Below are 22,745 nucleotides of genomic sequence, written 5' to 3' on the forward strand. Positions count from 1 at the left end.
GGGTTTTAATTTCATGAACACAGAAAATGGGTTCAGTCTCAGGCCAAATAATTTATCATTTAAACTAAGTCCCTATTTAATTCCAGATCCCAATGAAAATGGCTGAAATACCTGATTAGAACATACTTGGAAACAGTAGTTTGAAATGTATGTGATTTCACTGGTCTTGACAGACCAGCCACAGGAACAAAAGGAGCGAGAAGCAATATGCTTTCCTAACAGATGATTTTAAAAAAAAATTAACCAAAATTAAAAATTATTTAATTAATTATACTCTAACATTTTTAGGTGGGAAATCAGCACTATTCCTGGATCAGCTGTTATTTGCTCTATCACATATATTTCACCATTTAGCATAAAAAAACCTAATAAAAAAATTTAATTTGAACTTCTATGTAAATACTAATACTGTTTTTTCTTTTTAAGTACATGACACTTGTTACTAATGCTCACCACAGAAAGCACTTTTTTGATGCTGTTTAATTCAATAAATGCTACATCTTGAGCTAAGCATAATTCTGGGCTTATCTCTAATGTGGAAGAGATCTCAAGAAGACATAAAAATGGGCAATGAAAACGACCAGAAGTACCAAATTGCTTCCATGCAAGTAATGGCTAAACAGACTGGGGTCTCTCAACCTAGGAAAGACTGAGAGGGTGGTAATTAAGAGTGGCATGGAAAGCATGAATAGGGAATGACAGTTCACTTTGTACACTGTCTCTTCCAATCCACAAGTAGGGGCCACCACATGAAACTAGGACAAGGTAAGCAGAGAGAAGATGGCCCTTCATACTGTACCTAATTAAGCTGCTAAAGACTTTACTGAAATATATTGTGAATGGTAAAACATACACACAGGTTCAAAAGTAACTGCACAACTTCAAGGAAAGAAAAAACCCCACACATGCATTTCAGTATTGTTGAGTGAAGTAAGTTCACTTCACTAAGGACCCTGAACCTCAGGTTTCCAGCTGCAAATTGCAGAGGGTTAAGATTACACACTTAGTCTGTTCTTACATTTTCTGTTGATGTTGCTACTGGCAACATCAGAGCGAGAACACTGGGCTAGAAGGACCTCTGGTCTGGTCATTTTTATGCACTGTTTAAAATCTAGTTTAGGATTTAATACAAAAGAGTGCCTGAGTTTATTCTAAGTGAATCAAGCCGAACTGCAAGCTCCCATTGAAATTCATGGTCTCTTTATACCTTTTAGCTTCATTATTCATGATAATAATTTGATTTACCATTATTATTTACTTTATCTTTCACTATCTCTGAATGTTTTATTGTTTTGCATTAAGCCAATCCACTCATACATTAATCTCCTTGGAAATTCTCTTTCAATAATAGAATATTCTGCTAATGTGACATTCTTGCCTTCTTGGTCTACACTGATTAATATGGTTATACATGAGAGGGAGTTTTTGAATCTGCCTTCATAAGCAATCCAAAATACAATTATTTTGTGAGACACATTTGTTTAACATTTTACATTACCATAGCCTGTAGCTGTTTATCCACTTTAAACTACAAAGTATCTTTTTATAGTTCAATTTTCTCCTTGCTTTTATAAAATTCAGAGGGCACCTCTTTGTGCCCTGGCCACTTACACGTCTCATTTTCCTTCTTTTACTCAAAGCAAATTTCTGAGCCTACCTCCACACCACGAGGCTGAAATTTCACCTACCATACAGCATTCCTTTATCCAATGACCCAGTATTAAAACCAGGCTTCTCATCAATACCTCTAGAGAGCATGGCTTTTAAAGTGGAGCCTCAAATCAATATTTAAGAATCTGTTTTACCATCTGCACTGAGTTGCTGCAGCTTGTCACAAACCACAAGGGAGGGTGCATTAGTGCTGAAAGGCAAAGCCAGATCAATAGCTAAAGATCAGTGGGTGGGAGCTTCACTACAGAGTTGCTTAGATTAATATAACTTTGCCAGGGAGTTTGTTAATAAAGAGAGATGGTGCTAAAGAGAGAAAAGGAATTGGAAGCACACAAAGCCAGTCCAGAAGATCAAGCCTCTTTAAAGTTTGGTCTCACAAAGACTTATGTGCATGTTTAATGCCACGTGTTGTGAGCAATCCCAAGGAGTTAATGGGACATAAAACTACTACTTCTCTACAGCCAAACTGATGTGTAAGTCTTTCTGATCTTGATATATAAGATTAGTGATAAGTGGTTTTTTTCTTCCCCAGTGAAATGAGATCTTGAAAGCTGGTTTCATGAGACATTAAAAAGCAGTATTTGTTGCTATTAAAAAAATTAAGCAAACAAGACAGGAATTTTAATAGACTGAATAATTAAATCAATCTTACAGCAATTATTTGCTTTATCTCTGTGTGGTTGGGGGAGAGGGGTTAATGAAACACCTCTTCAATCATAAATCATTTACCATTGCTTCAGGCTTTTCCTTTTCCTCCTAGTATTTGATAGCTAGAAGTATATAAATCAGGCTTTTTCTTCCTCAGATTTAATTTTAACATATCTTGCACAACTGGAGGAAATACTATATAGACATAATTGCATTTCTGTAGAAACATTTTTGTATTTTTATTAGCCATGTTTTAAATGTCTTTATTATACATTTATCCAAACTGAGCAGAATGGAAGCTTTGGAGCCCATGCTAAAGGCAATCTGTTACCAAATTTCAGTGGGATTCCTGCACAAGGAAGAATCCATTCCAGGATCTAGTTTAGCATGCATGAAATTGTAGTAACAGACCTTTAGTGACAGTCATAATTACAAAATTGTCAGGATACAGGCACATTTCTTCATTGGGGATATAAAATCAGCAATGCATATATCCCTTTGTAGTGCAGGCTTAAAAATAAATCCAGAATTAGGATAAGGAGAACAAGCTTTCATCAAGCCTGGGGTCAAATCATTTCAGAAGCTCAGATAAATTGCAGTCTTGTCACATGAAACCTTGCAGATTTTGCCTGAAGTGGACATCACTTTGACAGGGCCCTCTCTGTGCCCAAAGGGAGAGTGATGACTGTCTCTCTCTCAGATGATAACCTGACATGAGACCAGATGCAGAAATAGAAAGTGTATTTTAGATGTAAAGCTCACACAGAAGAAAAATAAGTTGTCTCTTCTTCAGTCAGACAATAAGCATCATTCATTTGGAAAGGTCAATATTAATTAAGAAATCCAGCAGGGATAGTCTGTCTCAGGCTTTTTTGTGAATCTGGTTGTTCTCTGTTGCAAATGAAAGATAATCCATACTCAGTCAGAGGTCTGAAAGGTGTCTTGTCTCTGAAATTCCAACCTGCTTTAAACAATTGGTAAATAGAATTAATTTAATTTTAAAAATTCAACATGTTAAGTAGATTATCCTTGATTTGTGTCTTGGCTGCTTCCACGATTCTGAATTTTTTAAATTCAAAGGTAATCTCAAAAAAGGCCAGGAGATAACCCAATTGAGTTACATGCCTGACTGACAGGACAGTGGCATTTATCCCTGGGGAAAGGCTGGCATTTCTTTCAGGCCTGTTTTTCAAAGAAAAATGTGGGAAAATACTCTCTATGGAAAAACAACCCCCTCATATTTGGGTGGCATCTCTGAGTCACAAACCAAACCTGGAATTCACTCTGCACCGTTCCAAAAACTATTATTTACTTTTAAGAGCCTGACTGTCCAACCCATGGGGTTGGGATGCACCAGCTGAGAGGCTTTGCTCCGTTCAGGGACAGTCCAGGGAAGGCAGCTGGGATTGCCCAACACCCACAAATGTTTCCTTGGTCAGGGGAGGAGGGCTCTCAACAGCTCCTGCTACAGAGGTCAGGAGCTTGAGAAGTCTGTCTGAGGACAGAAAGCACCAACTCATGATGACAGAGGCTAATGCTATATAAGCCCAAAATTTTTGTTTTTAAGATTACTATGGCACACAGAGCAATAAACTTGAAACTGCAGCTCCTCTTTCCTTGAAGTATTTTGCTGTAAAGTTTGCACATGGGTAATGGATAATTAGAAGTAGGGAATTAGAAAATAAGGTTTTAATCTACAAATATGTATTAAGAAATGAATACTAAAAAACCCTTAAAGCAACATACAGAATTTAAATAAATTACTACAGCTTCTGAAGTATGCAGTGACTTTAAGATGTTAAGGCTATTACAGGAAATATCAATAGGAGTTATACTCTTGAGTGATTTAAATTTCCATATTGCATAACTATACAGTTTATATTTACAATTTAATGATGGTTTTAATAATTCTTATGAACTATTGAAAAATAGTTTTATTTTTTTTCTGACTTCACATTTTTAAGCTCTGTTTTCTTCAGCTCACTGATTTTTTTGTATGATTTGTTGAAACAGCCATATGTACCCATCTAGTCTACAAGCTGTTTGGAAGAATGATATTAACTCCATTAACTCCATCATGAGGATCCCTGAACATAATATTAGCAATAAAAATATAAAAAAAAAAAAAAATTAGCAATTATTTGTTAATTGAACAAATGCTACTGTAAGTGTATTTTTAGTCAGAATGATCTTACTGCAACAGTATCTCTATGATTGTCTTCCTTGTCACCTAAACTCCTTGCATAAAAATTTATGGAATTTGAGGTGGGGTTTAATTCTTTTATTTCTTCAATGCTCCCAGCTGACTGCTCTAACAATGGTACTTTTGCTGCTGTCACAGATTTCCATACACTGCCTTTTTTCTACACTGCACTGCCATGCATGTTGCCTGATGACATCTCAAAGGCAATCTTTGGGTGCTTTGGCAAGTACACTATTTAGGTAAAAGGCCCCATGTTATTTAAATTAACTCCCTATTTGTTGCTGCTCGAGTCTGACTTTCATAAATGTTTTTAATCTTTACCTAGAACACCTGCTCCTCTAATATTCTAAACAAAGAGGGATGTTCATCTCTTTGCCACCTCCTCCCCAGAACACTTTTGATGGCCTCCTCTCCCACTATTCGCAAAGTCTGATAATTTATAATATGGAACAGCATTATGTATGTTCCTGTTCTACAGTTACAGAGTGGTCTTTCCCTGATACACATTTGCAATGGCTACATAAGATTTTCTTGCGATCCTCACTCAGCACTGCACAGTCTGTTACAGAGCTGTGATAAGAAGCAGCTTCAGGTAGTCTATCAGAGACACAACGCATTTTATCACACCTTATCAGTATCTCAATGAACATTTAAAATTCAGCTACTTCCCTGATATTCTTTCAATGCCTTATAAATAGATTTGGTGGTCTGAAACAATTTTTCTAAGGGACAGATATCCCCATTACAACTCATCACACAAATTGGCAGCTTGCTATTAAATCTCAGCATAGGCATCTAGGATGAGTACATATGGAAGCAGTCTCATCTTGTCCATGTCAAAGCCATGAGGATTTAAAAGGGAAACCTTGTAGTGCTGCTGTCACTAATGCCAAAAAGAAACATTCTGTCACTAAGCTTAGAAAATCAGAAATCTTCAAGACATTATAATTTATTAACATCCTATGTTGGCTGGCTTATACTGTAATTTATTTTTACAGTATGGCACAGTAATTATTCATGGCACTCCCTAAATCTGTACAAATGGAAGGGCTCTTTCCTCCAGTGGACTTCACGACAGCTACAGAGATTTGAATAAATATGGGGAAAAGGAGTAAATGTAAAAGTTCACAACGTATGCTCATTATCCTGGTATTTTTGTTAATTTTTACATTGTATCTTTCATCCCTAAAAATATGTACATCCATTACAGTCTTGGAACAGCATCTGAAATACAGCATGCAGTGATACCAGGCTGTGCTGAGAAAGCAGGGGTGCATGGTACAACTCCAAGCTGGAGGGCTCACAGCCACTGCAGCTGTGGTGTTTTGCTTGAAAGATGAAGTCAGTTATGGGGAAAGACTGAAAGCCAAGGCAGGCTAGGAGAGCAGGGTACTGATCATGAATATGCACCAGTTGTAAATTTAGCAACTCTAAAGGGGAATCAGATGCACAATCAAGGTACCAGAGAGACAATCATGCAAATGACTTGATTTTGCAGACTGGTTTTTGAAATATCCTTCTAGGCTGCCGTGGGCTGTATATAATTCACTTTGCTTGTCTCAGAGCTATACTGAAACCACTCCAATCAGCAGTACATGGGCCTACTCCTTTTAACACTTTGGAAGTTCTACATTGCTGTATCAATTTTGTACTGTACACATTCAGATTCTCAATGAGCTTGACTTGACTTCAGTACAGCAATGCTACATTAAATGGCTATTTTCTAAGTCATAGATCTGGAAAATGGGGTTTAATCAATGACCATTAGACCTTGCACTCCCTACTGGCATAAAATGCCTTCTTCTTTCATCCAGTGTCGCTGTATTGTGGCTTTAATAAGTTCTGATTGGCATTTGCCATTGAGTTACTTGGGCATGGAGGCCTTATTAGCAGTAAGAAATGGAAGTATTACAGAACAAAACAATTAAGTGGGACAGGATAACTCACAGCATTGTGTCAGGCTGTGTCATGCTTACATTTCACTACATGGTATGGAATTCCCCCTACAAATACAAGGAGATACAGCTAACAAGGTAAAACACTTCTCTGCTTGTGAAATTATCCTCAAAGTTTATTTTTTATAATTGGACAACACATCCCAAGAAGTTCTGAGCATGTGCATTTTTTTCATGTAGTCAAAAGGCGTAGTCATATGCTTTTTATTAAATTCACTTCCATTTTAAAAATAGCATATGTATGAAATCTGTGCACCACTTATGTTTCATTTAAATCTTCACATGTTTCTTCCTCTCCTCTTGCCCCTACTAATAAGATCTGCCCGTCTCAAACAGGTTTAAGTAGGCACTGAATGGTATAAAATCTCTTATGTGCTCTGGTACTAAAAGAATTTATCTTGAATTTCCTTCCAATGTTTCAGCATCACAAAAGAAACTGATGACCAAATTCTGTCAGATGGATGTGTCCTGGAAGAGCCCTTGTCTTGAAGGTGACTAAAGCAAAGACACCACAGTTCATTCATGAGGTTCTCAGCTCCTCAGCAACCATCCATCCACATGATGCCTTTGTCTGGGCGCTGTCAGACTCAGGAGATTAGGAACAAGCAGGTGGTTTGCACAAGGCAAAGTGCCCAGGCTTGCCAGATTACCAGTGGGAAGAACCACAGTCTGTCTTCTCTAGACCATAAAGAGCTCATAGTAAGACAATATAAACATGCATTTTTCTTCAACTTTTACTTTGAGAACAAAGTCACGTATTTTAAAAGTGTACATCCTTCTTCTTATGTACATTTCAGATATGAACTATCATGATTTGGTGCTTCATCTCAAAATTTCACAGGCTACATAAAATCATGTAGGACTGATGACAACTTCTATAACAACACAATTTTTGTTTCTTTCCCTCCTCCTCCCTCAAATACTTATTGCATTTCCTCTGAGTCTGTTCATACATAATATTGGAAAAATACATATAGAGAATGCCAGACTACATTTTTAGGACGGATACTGAGATTTCCTAATAAAAATGGATTCAAAATTTGAAGACAGTCTGACAATCAAAATCTACTTGCTGCAGCATTCAGAACAGTACTTGTGTATTCAAACCAGCAGGCTCATCTACTTAAACACTCCCTCATCCTCGTTTTTTGGGATTTAAGATTTGTTAGGAATCCTCTCTCTTTCGCTAGAGCTCTGGTTCTTCACTATCTCTGCAATAAGAACTGTAAGGGCAATCAGTTACAGACATGTCTGTTACCAGGTTCACAGCTAATACTCGCACAAGTGAAAAAAAATCTTCTTTGCTGTTTTCTTTTCAAATCTGCCTGCAAGTGAGAAACTAATGCACTGGGGTATGCACCCTTCTACGTGCTGTCTGTGAATAGTAAGAGTTTAATGATGTCTGGGGCTCAGTGGAGCAAGGACTTACGCTTGGAATGTTTGTCACAGAGAGCCGATGCCCTCATGTCGCAGAGTCTCAGGGATCCTTTGCTGCTGCTGTAGACAAAGAGATTGCAGTGGTGGGGATGGAACTCAGAGGCTGTAATCACTTCTGTCAGGTCCTCCATATTGGCTGGCTTTATATCTACAATGTCTGAATGGAAGCTTCATCAAGGAAAACGCAGTTGTCTGCAGGTAAACCACGACTCTTACTTGAAGGAAGCATGCAAATGTACACACATGTAATGCTTCTAAAGATACACTCATTTGTTTGGTAGTACTACAGTTTTGAATTTCCATACCTGGCCCACTTATACCAAACCCAAAGAGCAATGTAAAACTCAAAGTCTGCACGGTTTTACTGCAGATGCCATTAGCAGGTCACCATTTATCAGTGTGGTTCAAAGACATTGAAGAAACATTGTTGCAGGGACAAAGAATTCTCACTTCAATTCTTCACTGAAACTAATAGAGAGCAGGTAGCTGTATCTCCTGCACTTGCTATTGAAACCACTGCTCCATCCCAGATAATGATGACTGAGAGAACAATGCACAGCTCAGATCTGCTCACTCCTCTAAGGATCACTGGCTTTTATGATTATGCAATGTAAGCTAAAAAATACATGTAGCTTACTGTAAAAGACTTTTTTTTAAAAAAAAACAACATGCAAAGGCACATGTGGCAAACACAGAAGTATTTATGCAAGTAATTTGGGGTAATAATTTACAATTGTAAATTACAAATAATATACAATTTCCTTTAAAAATATTACACACAGTATTATGTTTGCCATTTGAATATTCACAAAGAAGTATCTGAAATGGCATTCTTGGGTTCTTATATAAATGACACCCGCTATCAAAATCATTATGAATTTCTATGACTGCGAATCACACACCTGAATCATTTAAGTGAACATCAATCACCTGGAACAAAAATACATCAAATATCTAGTTTCCCAAGCACAAACCTGTCAGCTGGATCACCAAAGACTACCCACATGACCATGGTGCTTCCCCAACACTTAAATCTCCACTTGTACACATTACCTGCCTTAAAACCCAGGACCCACACTGAGCCTGTTTTTGGAGAAGGTCAGTCTGTGAAAGATTGCTTACAGAGAAAATAATGAAAGCAAGAGTCTCATGAGGGGGCTGGAAGAAAGTAGATACACAAGCATAAAATGAAAGAAGGATACATATGTAAAGCTGTACTTTTAAATAAGATTGTGCATTTTCACATGGCCCTCAGCAATCTGCCACAGATAAGCCATCCAAATGTTAACAAATCCTTCGAACAAGAAGAGTAACATCACCCTATTTTACTGATGAGTTTGTGCAAGAAGCAATAAAGGATTTGCATAAGATCACATGAGAAATGCATGACAGAACAAACCCAGATCTGAGTCCCAGTGCAGTTCCCTAAACACAAATCATCTCAGTGCCCAGATTCCCTGAACATAAAATTTGAATCAGCTGACGTTCAAAATTTAAACATCTCAAAGGATAAGATAAATGAGAAAATCTGTTTTATTGATGGTGAGAGAAATCATATATCATGGTACTAATTCTGTTTCTGTTCCCACTGTGAGCACTTCCCAAATGGAAGACCAATCAAAAACCTTTGATTGATTTCTGTGGGAATACGTTACATTCTATCACCATCTTTACACTCCATACTTTGATCTTTCCCAAAAATATAGGTCTGCAGTGAAATAGTACAAGAGATTCGGAGATAATTATCTTGATGACTGTGCATACATCACACTGTTGTGGTTTTGGGGTTTTTTTTTTGTTTTTTCCCCATATGGTTTACAAAGGAAAATATCAGTAAAACTATTAATATCTTGTGACATTTAATAACAACTGGGGATGAATTAATGTTGCATTTTAACTGCATTCCTACTTACTTGCACTATCACATTTGCATCCATCTCTAAGAATTCATCATGACTAATAAAAGTGCAGTAAATGTTAAGATGCAGAAACATTGATTTATCTCTTTTATAAAGCATCACTAAATAATCCTGAAAATCAACAGAAAAAAATAACCTTTATTCAGGTATGTGTATTTGGTGAATTTGTCTCAAGAAACACCTTTTAGTAAAAGTAATTGCTTTCAGGAATGGAATTGCTTTGTGGAGTTCAGAGAAATTATGGTTACTCAACAGAAGAATTTCACCTCTCAGCAGAGAGATGAATAATTTCTGAGTGATTAGAAAGATATAAAATATAAATGGAGTATATGAAACAGTCATGGTAAGTATAATTTTTCTGGATGCTGAAGACACTATTGATGAATTTCTTTTCATTGTGTAAAATAAATAAACGTATGTCGAATAATGAAATTAAATATTCCATCCTTTTGCCAGAAAAGCAGAAAATACTTTAAACATACTGCATTTCCAGACACAATCTAAATCTCCTCTGAGAAAGAACCTCATTTGCCTACTGAGGATCATAGCAAAAATGAAAATTCATCATTTCACTAGATTTAGAAAAATTAAAACAGTAACACTCTATTGAAGTAAACAACCAAGGGACTAGAGAGTTGCAGATGAGATTTACCCCAAATGCATTTGTAATAATAGATGGAAAAACAGCCTTTGTTTTGACAGCTACAGAACCCAATATATCAAAAGAAGAATATGTCACACAAAAGAACATTTTCCTCCTCTCATGATTTTTGCCATCTATTTGAAAACAATCAAGTACAGCTTGACATGTGATGTGTGGGAACTGTATTTAAACTAGCATGACATGGTAAGGGCAAGCATCTCCCATGAGACATTTCTCATTTCTATTTTTCTGTCTTCCCTTTGTGTCTTTTCTTCCTCTTAAGCACAGCATCGCATGTCAGGAAAAAGTTATAAAATGAAAAAAACCTGGACCAGACAGTGTGCTTTAGAAACACGGCTTTTGGTGAACTTGAAAAGCACAAAACATAGGGAATCTGGCAGAAACTGATTAAATGAGAATTCCACTGCTACAGAGAAGACTATAGTAATAGCACAAATCTGTAGTTGTCTCCTACTCTACTGCCTTCCTCTGCCATCAGATCTTGTGGAGGGTTGTCTCGAGTGGGGCACTGTGTTCTCCCCACTGCACTCACCTCTGAAATACCAGTCACATCTGACTCCTGCTGTACCACATGTGATCTGCTTCATTTTCAGAGTATGGGAAAAACACCTAGGACTAAAGGCATCTAAGACAGAAGGAACAGAGAGTTCAGTTCACCACTGTCACTGTACTAGGATATAATTCTACTGTCCTAAAAAAGTCAGTGTTTCTATGCCTTAACAGGGTAGAAATTTCCCCTAAGAAAATGAAATATTTGACACCCACACACACTTGAGGAGAACAAGGCATTTCGATCCCTGGCAGACAGCTGCACTAAGGGAAGGCTGAACTCGTACCTTGCCAGTGATGGGCTGGAATACATTGGCAGTCTTTTAATTCATTAACATTAAAACAAGAAATAGAAAATATCTTATCACTTGCAAAAGACAGAACAGGCCCTTCCCTGTTAATTATTTGATGTCATACATACTAGACCTGTCCTCCACTGCTTGGCTCCATGGAACAGGATAAAGCTATGAAGAGGCCAGCAGACTTTACAGATTCTCTCCACAGCAAAATGGAAATAAAAAGGTTGCGTAAACTTGGAAACTACAATGCTGAGAGATGATGTTCTCTTACTTGGGTTAGTAGAGTTACAAGACCAGGAAAGGCAATTTTGGGAAAGGCAACAAAGCTACTCTAAGGCAATGTAACCTTAACTTTGGCTGAGCATCTACATTGCCTTCCCCAAACTATTCAAGAACAGAAGTATAACAAAGGAGAGTGAGCAGGGCAGGGCCTGGCTGTGAGGAGGCTTTAGGGAAAGATCTGAGGGGGGAAGGGGGAGAAAAGGAAAATTCTAAGAGAGGAAAGAGGAAAGAACATAAGGAAAGGCATGATTAACAACCTGCAATGATATGCAGTGTGAGGAATGTGATCTGAGTACACGATTCAGTTATATGGTATGTTTAGTTCTAATCCAGTATTATGTGCTGCTGTTGTGCAGCTGATAGCAAAATGAGGATAACAGGAGGAAGGAAATTTGTTCCACTGCCTCTGGGCCACTGATCTAACAGAAATATTCCCCTCTGGGAGAAGTCACTCCAGAAAGTTCCCTTTATTGCAGGTTACAAAGTTGACCCTCACCTTGATCCAAAATTCATATTAATCATACTTCTCCTCTTGATCAGCTAGAATATAAATGAGCATGCCTGCTTTATGCTCATGCCAAAACATGTATAATGAGAAAGTGGAAAATACACAGGGTTCCTGCTGAGCAAAAAAGGTCCCAGAATAAGTTTCCTTGTATGATAATGGAAATATAGCAGCCTCCTCAAAACAGATTAAATTCCCTTTGAAGTGAACAGTATGCATAAAGAAATAGCTGCTTCATTTTCCTGAAACCATCAAGGAATTCTACAAGAAAGTGAATTTTGTAGAGAACAAATTTGTAGCTCACAAGCTATGGCATACAAAGGATTGAATTTTCTATCATTATTTTGGAACAATTTTTAAATGACTTGTGGGTTCACTGAAAGAAGGGAATAAATAGTTTTTACGGTCAGAAGGCTCGATAAAAAAAATTACTTGCCCCTCTCCCCCCTTTATTCAACTGCAGTGGAGGAGAAGAGGCTTTCTTTAGAATGCCAGACAAAATTTTCCACAGTAACTTCACAAGAAAAACAAAACTCTCATCTTTCGTATCTCAATATATGCTGATATAACACTTCATTTTTATCTCTGCGTGGGACTTAAGTTTCTGCAAATTTAAGCACTTTCAAAAAATAACCTTCAGCCTAACATATCTTTCCAAACCTGGCTGTTCCCTGTGTTTTCCAAAGAGGTTTGTTCTGGTTACTAATTTTGTCTGCATCTCACACCTACATTTCAGCCTAGCCCTAGAAAGATTCACTGACTAGGAGTTGAAATCAATAGCAATTCATGGAAGCTGCCAGGGCTTCAGTTTAGAGTAATTGATTACTGTGGTCCTGCTGGGGCTCTACACTTTTAATATACGCATTTCTCTGAGTGGTTTCCCCTGTTAGTCATTTAGTGCACACTATTTTCATTACAAGGAGGGAACTGCGATGCCTACAAATCAAGCTCTACCAGTTTTACACTTCCTACATGATGGTTATATCATTCCTACACCACGTGACAGTCAAGAAAATGAATTCCAAATGGCTCCAGTTTTCTTCCAGGCTGGGTACATAAGGCCTCAGTGTGCTTGACAAAACCATGATGTGATTACATCAATCTTATCATCAACGAAAGAAGCAAGCCCTAACTTTTAAATAACCATCAACTCACTCTTTTCTTCCCATTTCTTACAGATATGTTACATTGCAGGTTTTCAGTGCTGGATGACAATTCTACAATAGCCATAACTTGACAGTATGGACAGCACTGGATAGGGTCCAGTTTCTCAAGCTCTGTAATTCAGGCCTGTTGTCCAAGAGTCAAGGGGTTCTGAAATGAATTGTCAATAGGTTAATAGATGTGACCTTTTCTTCAAATTCCAGTGTTTTACCTTAGGCAACGAGAGTATTTATATTCCAAGTACTCCTAATAGCCACAGTGTCAATGTTTTCCATCGCACGGCATTTGCCCAGTGCTCCACTAAAAGCATGTACTATATGGGTTTTATTAGAAACCCTGAGAGTTCCAATTAAATTTTCTGTATCATTTGACTCTTCTGGACCACAAAAGCAGGAACTGCAGAAGTGTGTGCTCCTCCCAGATGCTCTGAACCTAATACCTATTAATGCAAGATATCAATCCATACTAAGTTATACAATGTTTGCCCAGCTCTATTTTTAACTCCATGGTATTTATAACAGTGATTCTTCAGACATCATACTGGAGTTGGGAACTCTGGCCAAACAGCCGCACACCAGTGGTGATTTGCTGAAAATACCAATTTAAATGACTTGATTTTGATTGGAAATAAAATGTCTTTATCAAAGGCTTTCTGACAGTGCCATTACAATAGTACAAAGGCTTCTGCAGTTTTCCTCATATTATGAGATTATGAGATACAGAAAGAGTAAAAACCACTATGGGGCCTGTTAGCTCTATGTGGAAGGCCAAACCATAGCCAATTACGTTAGGTGCTGTGCAAACACAAAGGGATTGCTCACGATATAAAGAACATGTACAAAGAGCATACAAAAAAGAGATTAAGCAATGTTAACACAGTTCTGTGGACTTCTGAGGTTTCTTAAATCAAGGATTACAGGCTAAGCTAGATGAGAAAGAGCTGTTAGTGGAAGAAGGAAAGTTATGCTCACAGCTAAAAGGCTGCAGCAGAATAAACTTTCCATCTATTCAGCTAGAACTGGCCACAAAAGAGAATTTGGCCATGTAAGCTAACAAGAGGTTGAGATCTAGCTCATCCGGAGACTGGATGATGATATATTCAGTACATTCTCCTGCATTATGGGCAGTGCACTTTTATACAGTGTGGGAAATAAGGGGTCTGGACACTGGAATGACGTTCCTTGTGCAATGGCCTCACATTTATCCTCAGCATAGTACTGTCAGTACAAGATGGCCCATGTCTCCCCGCAGTCTAGTACATAATGCTCCACCCAGAGCCATGACTAACTTTGCTCACTATTTCTGTCTTCTAACACCATAACACTTATAACACATAAGGAGCACAAAGATGAATACTCAGACCCTTTCTATGTGTTTAGGAACCAAGATATTACTGATTTATGTGGCAGCTGATAGAAACCAGAGTGCCTCAGGGTGATGGGACAAGAGTTTTTCAAGAGTGTAACCTAAATATCAAACTTCTGAGCCAAAGCTGAAACTTCTGGAATTTCTGGATCAGAATTCATTTGGAACTGGAGATATGTGGCTAGAAATTCAAAGCAGTATTAGAAACACTTTCCATTCATTAGGTGTAAAGCAAAGTGGAGTCAATATCAGTGCCAATGTTTTACAGAAAATGAAACTGAGGCAGGAAGTGGCACAGATTAATAGGCAAAGATTAATTTAAGAGCCAGCAAGACTGGATTCTGATCTAGTGGTCTCTCTCCTCCCTACCTGCATCTGTCCAGTCATGGGAGTATTCACTCAGTTCTCTTCTTGATTAATTGGTTTGGAGAGGTTGTTATTTTTATTATTATTCTTATTATTACATTTGTCTTTTGCAACTTTCCCAGAATGAATACTGGTCTACAGACTCATTCTGAATCTAAGAAATCTCATTCTGATTTTTGCAACATCAAATTACTTAGCATTCCTATTGTCTTTGTAGGATAAAAAGAGACAGCAAGAAAGCCCCAAATCTCCATTACATAAATACTACTTGAAAAAAGAATGCACATCTTTTAAATGCACTAAGCAAAATTTCAGGGAATTGCTTTTACTGCCATAAATTCAGTAAACATCAGACTTTGCTGTATGCAAGTTGCAGAAAAACAAATCAGGCATATAAGAGAAACTGCCTATGGAATAGCTGCTACACTTGAATAAGCGTTTGAAGCAGAGAATCATAGAATAGCACAGGTAAGAAAGAGACAATTTTAAATGGTCACATCCAAACTTTATCATTGATAGGCCTGTTCATACACATTACAACCAGGGATTTACTTAGAGAATAATGAACTTAGAAGTAGATACTGGAGAACTTTAATTTACTTAGGAATAGAATTTTTGGCTTATTTTTTTTTTTAATGAACGCCTGCATTTTCAGCTGTAGACACAGTCACTTGCCTGCTTTAGCAACAACCATATGCAGATTCAAATTTTCAAGAGTAAAGACATCATTATCTGCATACACACAGCTGAAAGAAAAGTTAAGTGGATGAATCAACAGAGGAAGACCTGACTTTGTAAATGCACACCTGCAGTCACTCAGTCACTGAAAGATTCCAAAGTCGTTTTCAGTTCATATATTTGCATATGAATTGATTATGATTTGTCTGAAATGACTGTGGCACACTTAATGTTACACTTGGAACACAAATACCAGAAGAGCCTCAGGTACATATAAATTATTAATAGAAGAGCCCTATTAAGTCCCCCAGCTGAGCTTCTCTTAGGCAGGGCTGTTCTACACAGGATGGTTAAGTGGCACCATGTACTGCATACTAGCAAAGGTTCCAAGAAAAGACCGATTCTACATTAATGAGGCAAGGATAATTTATAAACAAAAGCAATATAATCTCATAGTTCACAAACCTTTTCTGAAATACATTAGATGTCTGACAGAAAACTGAGAGGGATCTACTTAGTTTACTGAATAGAGTCCCTGGTAGTACAGAGAACTATGACATGCTCATATTTCAAAAATTTCTCAAACTCCAGGGATAGCCAGGGATTTTTTCCCACATAACTTGAAATAAGAGATAAAATGTATTGGGTTTTATTTTTTGGTTTGTCTTTTTTTTAACGAATAACCTATATACTAACACGTAGTTCCTATCAAGAATTCTTGGTAATTACTAAAATTCCATGCAGCTGAGGAAGATCTAAATAAAAGCAGATACAGAAATTCCAGCTGGAAGGTTAGACTCTTTAGAGCATTTCGGTGGTGATTTTTCTTTTGCAATATGCAACTTATTCTTTCATATAGATTTCAGAAAATCCTAATGCAATAGTATTTGTACTTCACTAGACTGAAGCAATTCCATATTTTTACTGATTTTTCAATTCACAAATGATATATTTTTGCAACCTTTAGCTAGCTAGAAGTGTCTTTCAGAGCACAAAGATCTCTCCAGCATGCTTGCTATGGAAGTAGTGAAATAAAACTATCTTCAAAAATATCCAGATGCTTCTAATAAACAGCTACTTTAATAACACTAATAAAACTTACATTCAAATAACCTGTACTACATTACATAGGATACCTGAATAAAATCTTGTGGCAGGACTTATTAACTAGTTGCTTAATTCACTTGAAAGTATTTTCAAAAATGCCCATCAGCAATGCAGTATGACAACAGTGAAAACAGACTTGTTCTTAAAACTGGTGCTGTAAGTTTGTGAAAGTTAATATCAACTTTATTTACAGATAATTTCTATTCCAAAGGCACAAAATACTGCAATTTCACATAGCTATGTGCATTATGACAACACAAAATAATGTGTGCAATAATGAGAGTGTCCCAGCTCTATTAATAGTGGGAAAAGCTTGCAGGTTCTCAGGTTCTGACAGCTCACACTGAACACACAGGTACAGATTTCAAGCTTGACACAATACCTGAGATGACCACAGCAGCATTTTTGTGACATATGTCTTTGTATGAGTACTCTTCAAGCTAAAGATTTTTTAGCTAATGAGGAAAGCAAGTTATATTTTCTTCTTTTTTATGTTAATACTCTAAGAAAGATTGTGCTTTGCAAGGTTAATTTCAAGTCCAAACTCGCATGGGAATTAGAATAATTAGACTCATTTAAGAGAATTCTCCCCTCTGGCAGAGCTGATTAAATTATTTATACATTATCTTTTCATATAATTGTACCTAGAACTGTGTAAATGGGGTTTTCTACCTAACTTTCAATAAATTCATAATACACGTTTTTCAAGCTGGATGCACCGACTGCACCTGTGACAACAGAGAATGGCTCATTTTCAAAATGCTTCAATGAGAAATTAATCCAGAGGGAAACAGAAGCATGCAGTTTAAAAACTTCCACAATGATAACACACTGATTAAAACTCATCAGCTGAAGAAATAAAATTAGTAAGACAATAAATCTTGGGCTGAATCCTGTTACCCATTTCCACAGAAATAACTTCATTGACTGCAGTCACATTACACTAAAATATGAGTGCTACTTAGATGAGGATCAGTTCCATGATGCGACCCTTTAGCTGTAATTGAATATTCTTTGACATAGTTCCAAAGCCCCTCTCTGCTAAGGATCTCAGATTCTGGATAACACCTGAAATTACTTTGGTGAAAAAGGAAATCTGGTGGTTGATGCTAACATTCATTTCAGCTCTATTAAGTGCTCTTTCTCTCTTCCATACCAAGAAACTTGAGAAAGGTTGAGATAATGATATTTTTAAGGAAATTCCTGATACAAAATAGTAACGTGTTTGCTACTGTCCCTAGTAAATTGGAAAGCAATTGGCTCTATGGAGACCTGTGAAAAGACATCTTTGCACCTATTGTAAAACTAAGTATCTCCTAGAGTCACCCAGATCACTCTACAAACACATTAATTCAGTGAAGTCCCAGTTGTGTTCTTTTATGCACTATTAAGGAATTTGAAACGGTTTTTATGGGCTCAGAATTTTGTACTATTCTTTATGATTTGCTACAACTCCAGTCAATTTTTTTTTTTCCTTTTTTACAATTCACTATACATTTTCAAAAAGCAAGAGTATTCTAATGCCTCAGGCCATGTTTTTCCTTACCTCTGCAGAAACTAAATCATAGGCATGGGTGTATATTTGGGGATGACTGCATTAGAGAAGACAGAGGGCTAGATAGAGAAATCCATTAAAAAAATAACGTAATGATATGCTACAAGTTGTGTATGGACAGGAGTGGTAAGTAAGAAAATTATGTATTCTGATTAACAAATTGATATTTCTATTAAACAATAAATCTACAGTGCAGTAATTATCCCAAGGTTACAGCTATGTTCAAATCATCCTAAATCAACCTCTTTAAAAGCAACTGCGGAAAAAGGAAGAGTCTGGTCATTGCCAAGAAGGCAAAGACCTCAGCTGTAATTAGTTTTTCACAGCCAGAGTCAACTCTTCCCATTTATTTATTTTGGAGGATGGCTGGATAGTGGATATTTCCATAATGCTATCCCATGCCCTGATGGCACTGGTATCACAGACTGCAGCCATGCACTGTTTGCTTTTGCTGCAATACACATCTCAGCTGTATAGCCAGGAGGATCTCACTCAGGAATTCAATGCTAAGATACTGCTTAACTAGCTCTGATATTGCTCCTTCGGCTATCAGTCATGCTCTGTTATTCAATTCTCTCTGACTGGCTGACAGTCAAATTCCTAAGACAGGAGTCAATTTAAGGTAATCAGAATAGTTAAAAGCAATTGTTTCTGACAGAGATCACAAAGTGTCCTCTGGCAAGAAGCAAAACCAAACAAAGTATTGAAATACCACTTCTGCAGATTTTGATGGTTTTCAGAGCTCCCTAAATCTGAACTTATAGATGCTTAAGAGATCTAAAAGATGCTGAGACTTCTCTATATGTCTTGAAAACAAATAATCTGCAAGGTCTTTACAGTGCCTACTCACACAGCCTTACTGCTGCAATTATTATCTAGTATTTGAATTACACAGCTATTATAAAGACTGAAATTCGCACAAGCTCACATATAAACACAGAACTGTTCTTACTCTGAAAAGCTTAAAAGCTGTACTCAATTAAGATATTCTAAATATGATGACCACATCAGAAATAATAGTGTATCTGAACTGGATGTAGTTTTACCTCAACAGAAGCAGAAGACAACTCAGTACCATTTTTAGAAGCTGTATTTACGTTATTGCCTACTAGACAAAGCCTTTTAAGTGATCCTAGAAATGCAGTTCTCTCTTGGCACTTTGCACTGGGGACACACAGAATTTTTCTTACAAATTAGTCTACTGAGAGTTCATGAAAGGCTCCATTTACTATTGGGATTCTGTGCAGTTCAAATAAGATGACAACTTAGAGTTACCCATCCTATTTACCTATTACCATTACCTGCTTACTAATTTCATCCCTTGACTTACACTAAAAGCATTTCTTGTGTGATTTTAATAAAAGAATCCCTACTGCACTCTTCCTAACCAAGGACTTATCTAGAAGGCCCTGGACAAGCTCAAGAAGTGGGCCCAAGAGAATCTCATGAGGATTAACAGTGCCAAGTACAAGGTGCTGCACCTGAGTCATGGCAAGCCCTGGAATCAACACAGGCTGGGAGGTGATGGGATCGAGAGCAGCCCTGCCCAGAAGGACTTGGAGATGCTGGTGGATGAGAGGCTGGATTCACTCACAGCCCAGAAAGCAACTGTGTCCTGGACTGAACCCAAAGTAGTGTGGGCAGCAGGTCAAGGGAGGGCATTCTGTCCCCCTACTCCACTCGAGTGAGACTGCCTGGAGTGCTGTGTCCAGTTCTGGAGATTATCTGAATTGTTTATACTTTCTGCTTACCTAATTAAAAGAATCTTTCCAGAAATAAGGGACTATTTTTTTATGATTTCAAGAATTCCCTTAAGTACCTTTAGCACCATCATATCTATACAGCACTTTGTTGTCATCCCATCAGCAGCACTGTATGGAGTTTGCTCCTATCCTAAGCCTCAGTATATCTGTGGCCTGTTGGCTCCCATACATACCTTTGTTGACACAGAAATAATAAGCTTTAGGAATAAAACCTATATAAGAACTACAGCACCTGCTGCTAATCTATTAATTACACCTTAGCAAAAGTTATTACTGAATTACGCCAGTGTAAATGATCCTCAAGTTACCAGGTGATTTGGTATCTGTAGTTTCATAGGCAATATCAAAATAATTTCTTTTTAATAAGCTGAAGAGATCTCAAACCCAAAAGTTAAAAGGCAAAGTCAATGGAACCTGCCATTTTGCAGAGCTTTGAGAATCAGATCACTTATTTAAAACAACCTGATTGTGAATTGTTGCTAAATGGGTAAGAATGAATTTCCCTCTACTATAGTAATTTTTCTCATGAAAAGCTTTTCCATTGCTTCAGATAAAAGTAACACAAATGGAAAATTCTTGGGAAAGACAAGGGTCTACAAGGCTTAAGTCAGACATGAAAATCTTTGGGTTTGCCACTGTCAACACTTAGTAGAACACTCTTTTGCTAGACAGTGTTCTGTTCTGAAAATGTGGAGTCTAGCAAGGGAATCCCATCAACCCAGAATCTAATCAGCTCATTAAAACAGCTTTTTCCCCCCTCAGTTGCTCACATAGGAGTGTCTTAATGAGAAAGGCAAAGCAATCCTTTCTCAAGAGTTAGAATAAGAGAGCTCTCCAAACCATGAGATCAGTGTTCACGGCACCCCTGCAATCCTCTAACTTACAGACCTAATTTTAGCTTTGCAGGCATCTTCATTCTCCTTTACCAGAGAGAGAGACACACACACACACACAAGGCATGTGGGAGAGGGAGAGACTATAGGAAATAAAGAACAAAAGAACACAAATTTGAGGAAAAGCTACTCAAACGTTGCTAGTAGCAACTCAGCTGGAATATGACTCCATGGTGTAACATTCACCTTTTAAATACCTGATAGAGATTGACACACTCCTCTTGACAGAAAAGGAAGTGCTAACATGGATTACACAGAGCTCTCAAAAGAGAAATGAGGTCTATCATCTCCCAAACAGAAGGTGTGTTCTGTAGGAAAACAGTGCTGTGGGTGAGGGTGGCACCAGTTTCTCACACAGTACAGACATGCTTTTGAGAGCACAGAAAAGGCACCCTTGTGCACACAGCTTGTGCAGTCATCCTGGCTCAGGCATTTTTATACAAACAGCCTTTTCTCACTCAAGGGTATAAACTTCCTCCACAAATAACAAGACAATACTGCAGATCTGCTTTCACATACTTAGCACTGAGGCAGGTACAGGGATTTTGTAAGGCTGGCTATCTCCCCCAGCCTAGGCTGCTTCCTGAGCTCTGTATTTGCCCTATATACTACATTCAGATGCACAGTGGGCTGCCACAAACTCCATCAATGCACCATGTTATTTTGGGTTTTTCCATTTTTTCCCTGTTGTTTACTTCTTAAGTAAATTAATTTTCCCAAGATATGATGCCTAAGAAACTGACTATCCAAGATATGCCTCAAATACCAGAATACATTAGACTAGAAAAAGGCCCTATGGTGATTTGCTAATTAGCTTAACCCTTTTGGGACACAGAAGAAGGAATTTTTTATTAAAACAGGATAACCCTGGACTATATTGATCTGACTGAGAAATGAGTATTTTAGTCAAGATGAGTCTCAAGATGAGCACATGCTGGAAACAGCGATGTTGTTTCCATAGCAATGCCATGACAGCCTCTAGAGTGAAATAGTGTGCTACCAGGAAATGAAGGGAGTTCAAGTGCTATGAGCTACATAGTTCTGTGAGCAATCCAAATACATTCTCATAAAGAATATTTAGTGCAGCTAGATAGTCCAAAGATTGCTGCTAATGGCAAGTAAGCCTTATCAGTATGCTCCTGGCAGACCTTTTTTCTCATTCACTTCACCCAAGATGACTATCTAAAGGCTTAAACCACGGGCAACACTGCTAAACCAGTTCAGAGCAAACATTAACAAATACAGCAACCCTTACCTTACTTCTTTTCCAGTGCAGAATATCATCCATAATTAAGGTCACTGACTCTTGCTCTCCATAACACAACCAAACACATTAAGCCTTTTACTGAAGAAAATCCTAGTACGTGCCATTATTTACCAGGCTAACCTTCCCCCTTCCTTTTCTCTCACCTCCTCCTCTCCCTTGCCTCCTCCTGCCCAAACATTACTGAGCAGATCTGCTTGCAAGTGGGAAGTAATGTACTGAAGTCTTGCATACTCCTCATTAAAATTTACATAGGCATAGCATAAACTCACTTGTCTGCTTTTCACCCAAGTTAGTGCTCACACAAATACAAAAACAAACCAGAAAAGCACTAGTTGTATTTTAACTGCCTTTACCTAAGGTAAAAATTCTGGTCAAATTCTGCAAAGCTGATTTAAAATATTTTCCCACAGACTACAGAAAGAGAATTAATTTAAGATCCCCACTGCTCTGTATTT

General features: G+C 37.6%; 1 protein-coding gene across 5 annotated transcripts in view; it reads right to left on the bottom strand.

Annotated features, from left to right (window-relative positions):
- The window catches only part of PPP2R2C (protein phosphatase 2 regulatory subunit Bgamma), a 132,889-nt gene that overhangs the window by 21,689 nt on the left and 88,455 nt on the right, over nt 1-22,745 (bottom strand). For all 5 annotated transcript variants that reach the window (XM_015625106.3, XM_015625104.2, XM_015625102.1 and 2 more), the window contains one exon: nt 7,907-8,071. In XM_015625106.3, coding sequence (XP_015480592.1) covers nt 7,907-8,071 — 165 coding nt within the window. The remainder of the gene's footprint in view (nt 1-7,906; nt 8,072-22,745) is intronic.

Source organism: Parus major, chromosome 4 (genome assembly GCF_001522545.3).
Source record: "Parus major isolate Abel chromosome 4, Parus_major1.1, whole genome shotgun sequence".
Classification (NCBI taxonomy): Eukaryota; Metazoa; Chordata; class Aves; order Passeriformes; family Paridae; genus Parus; species Parus major.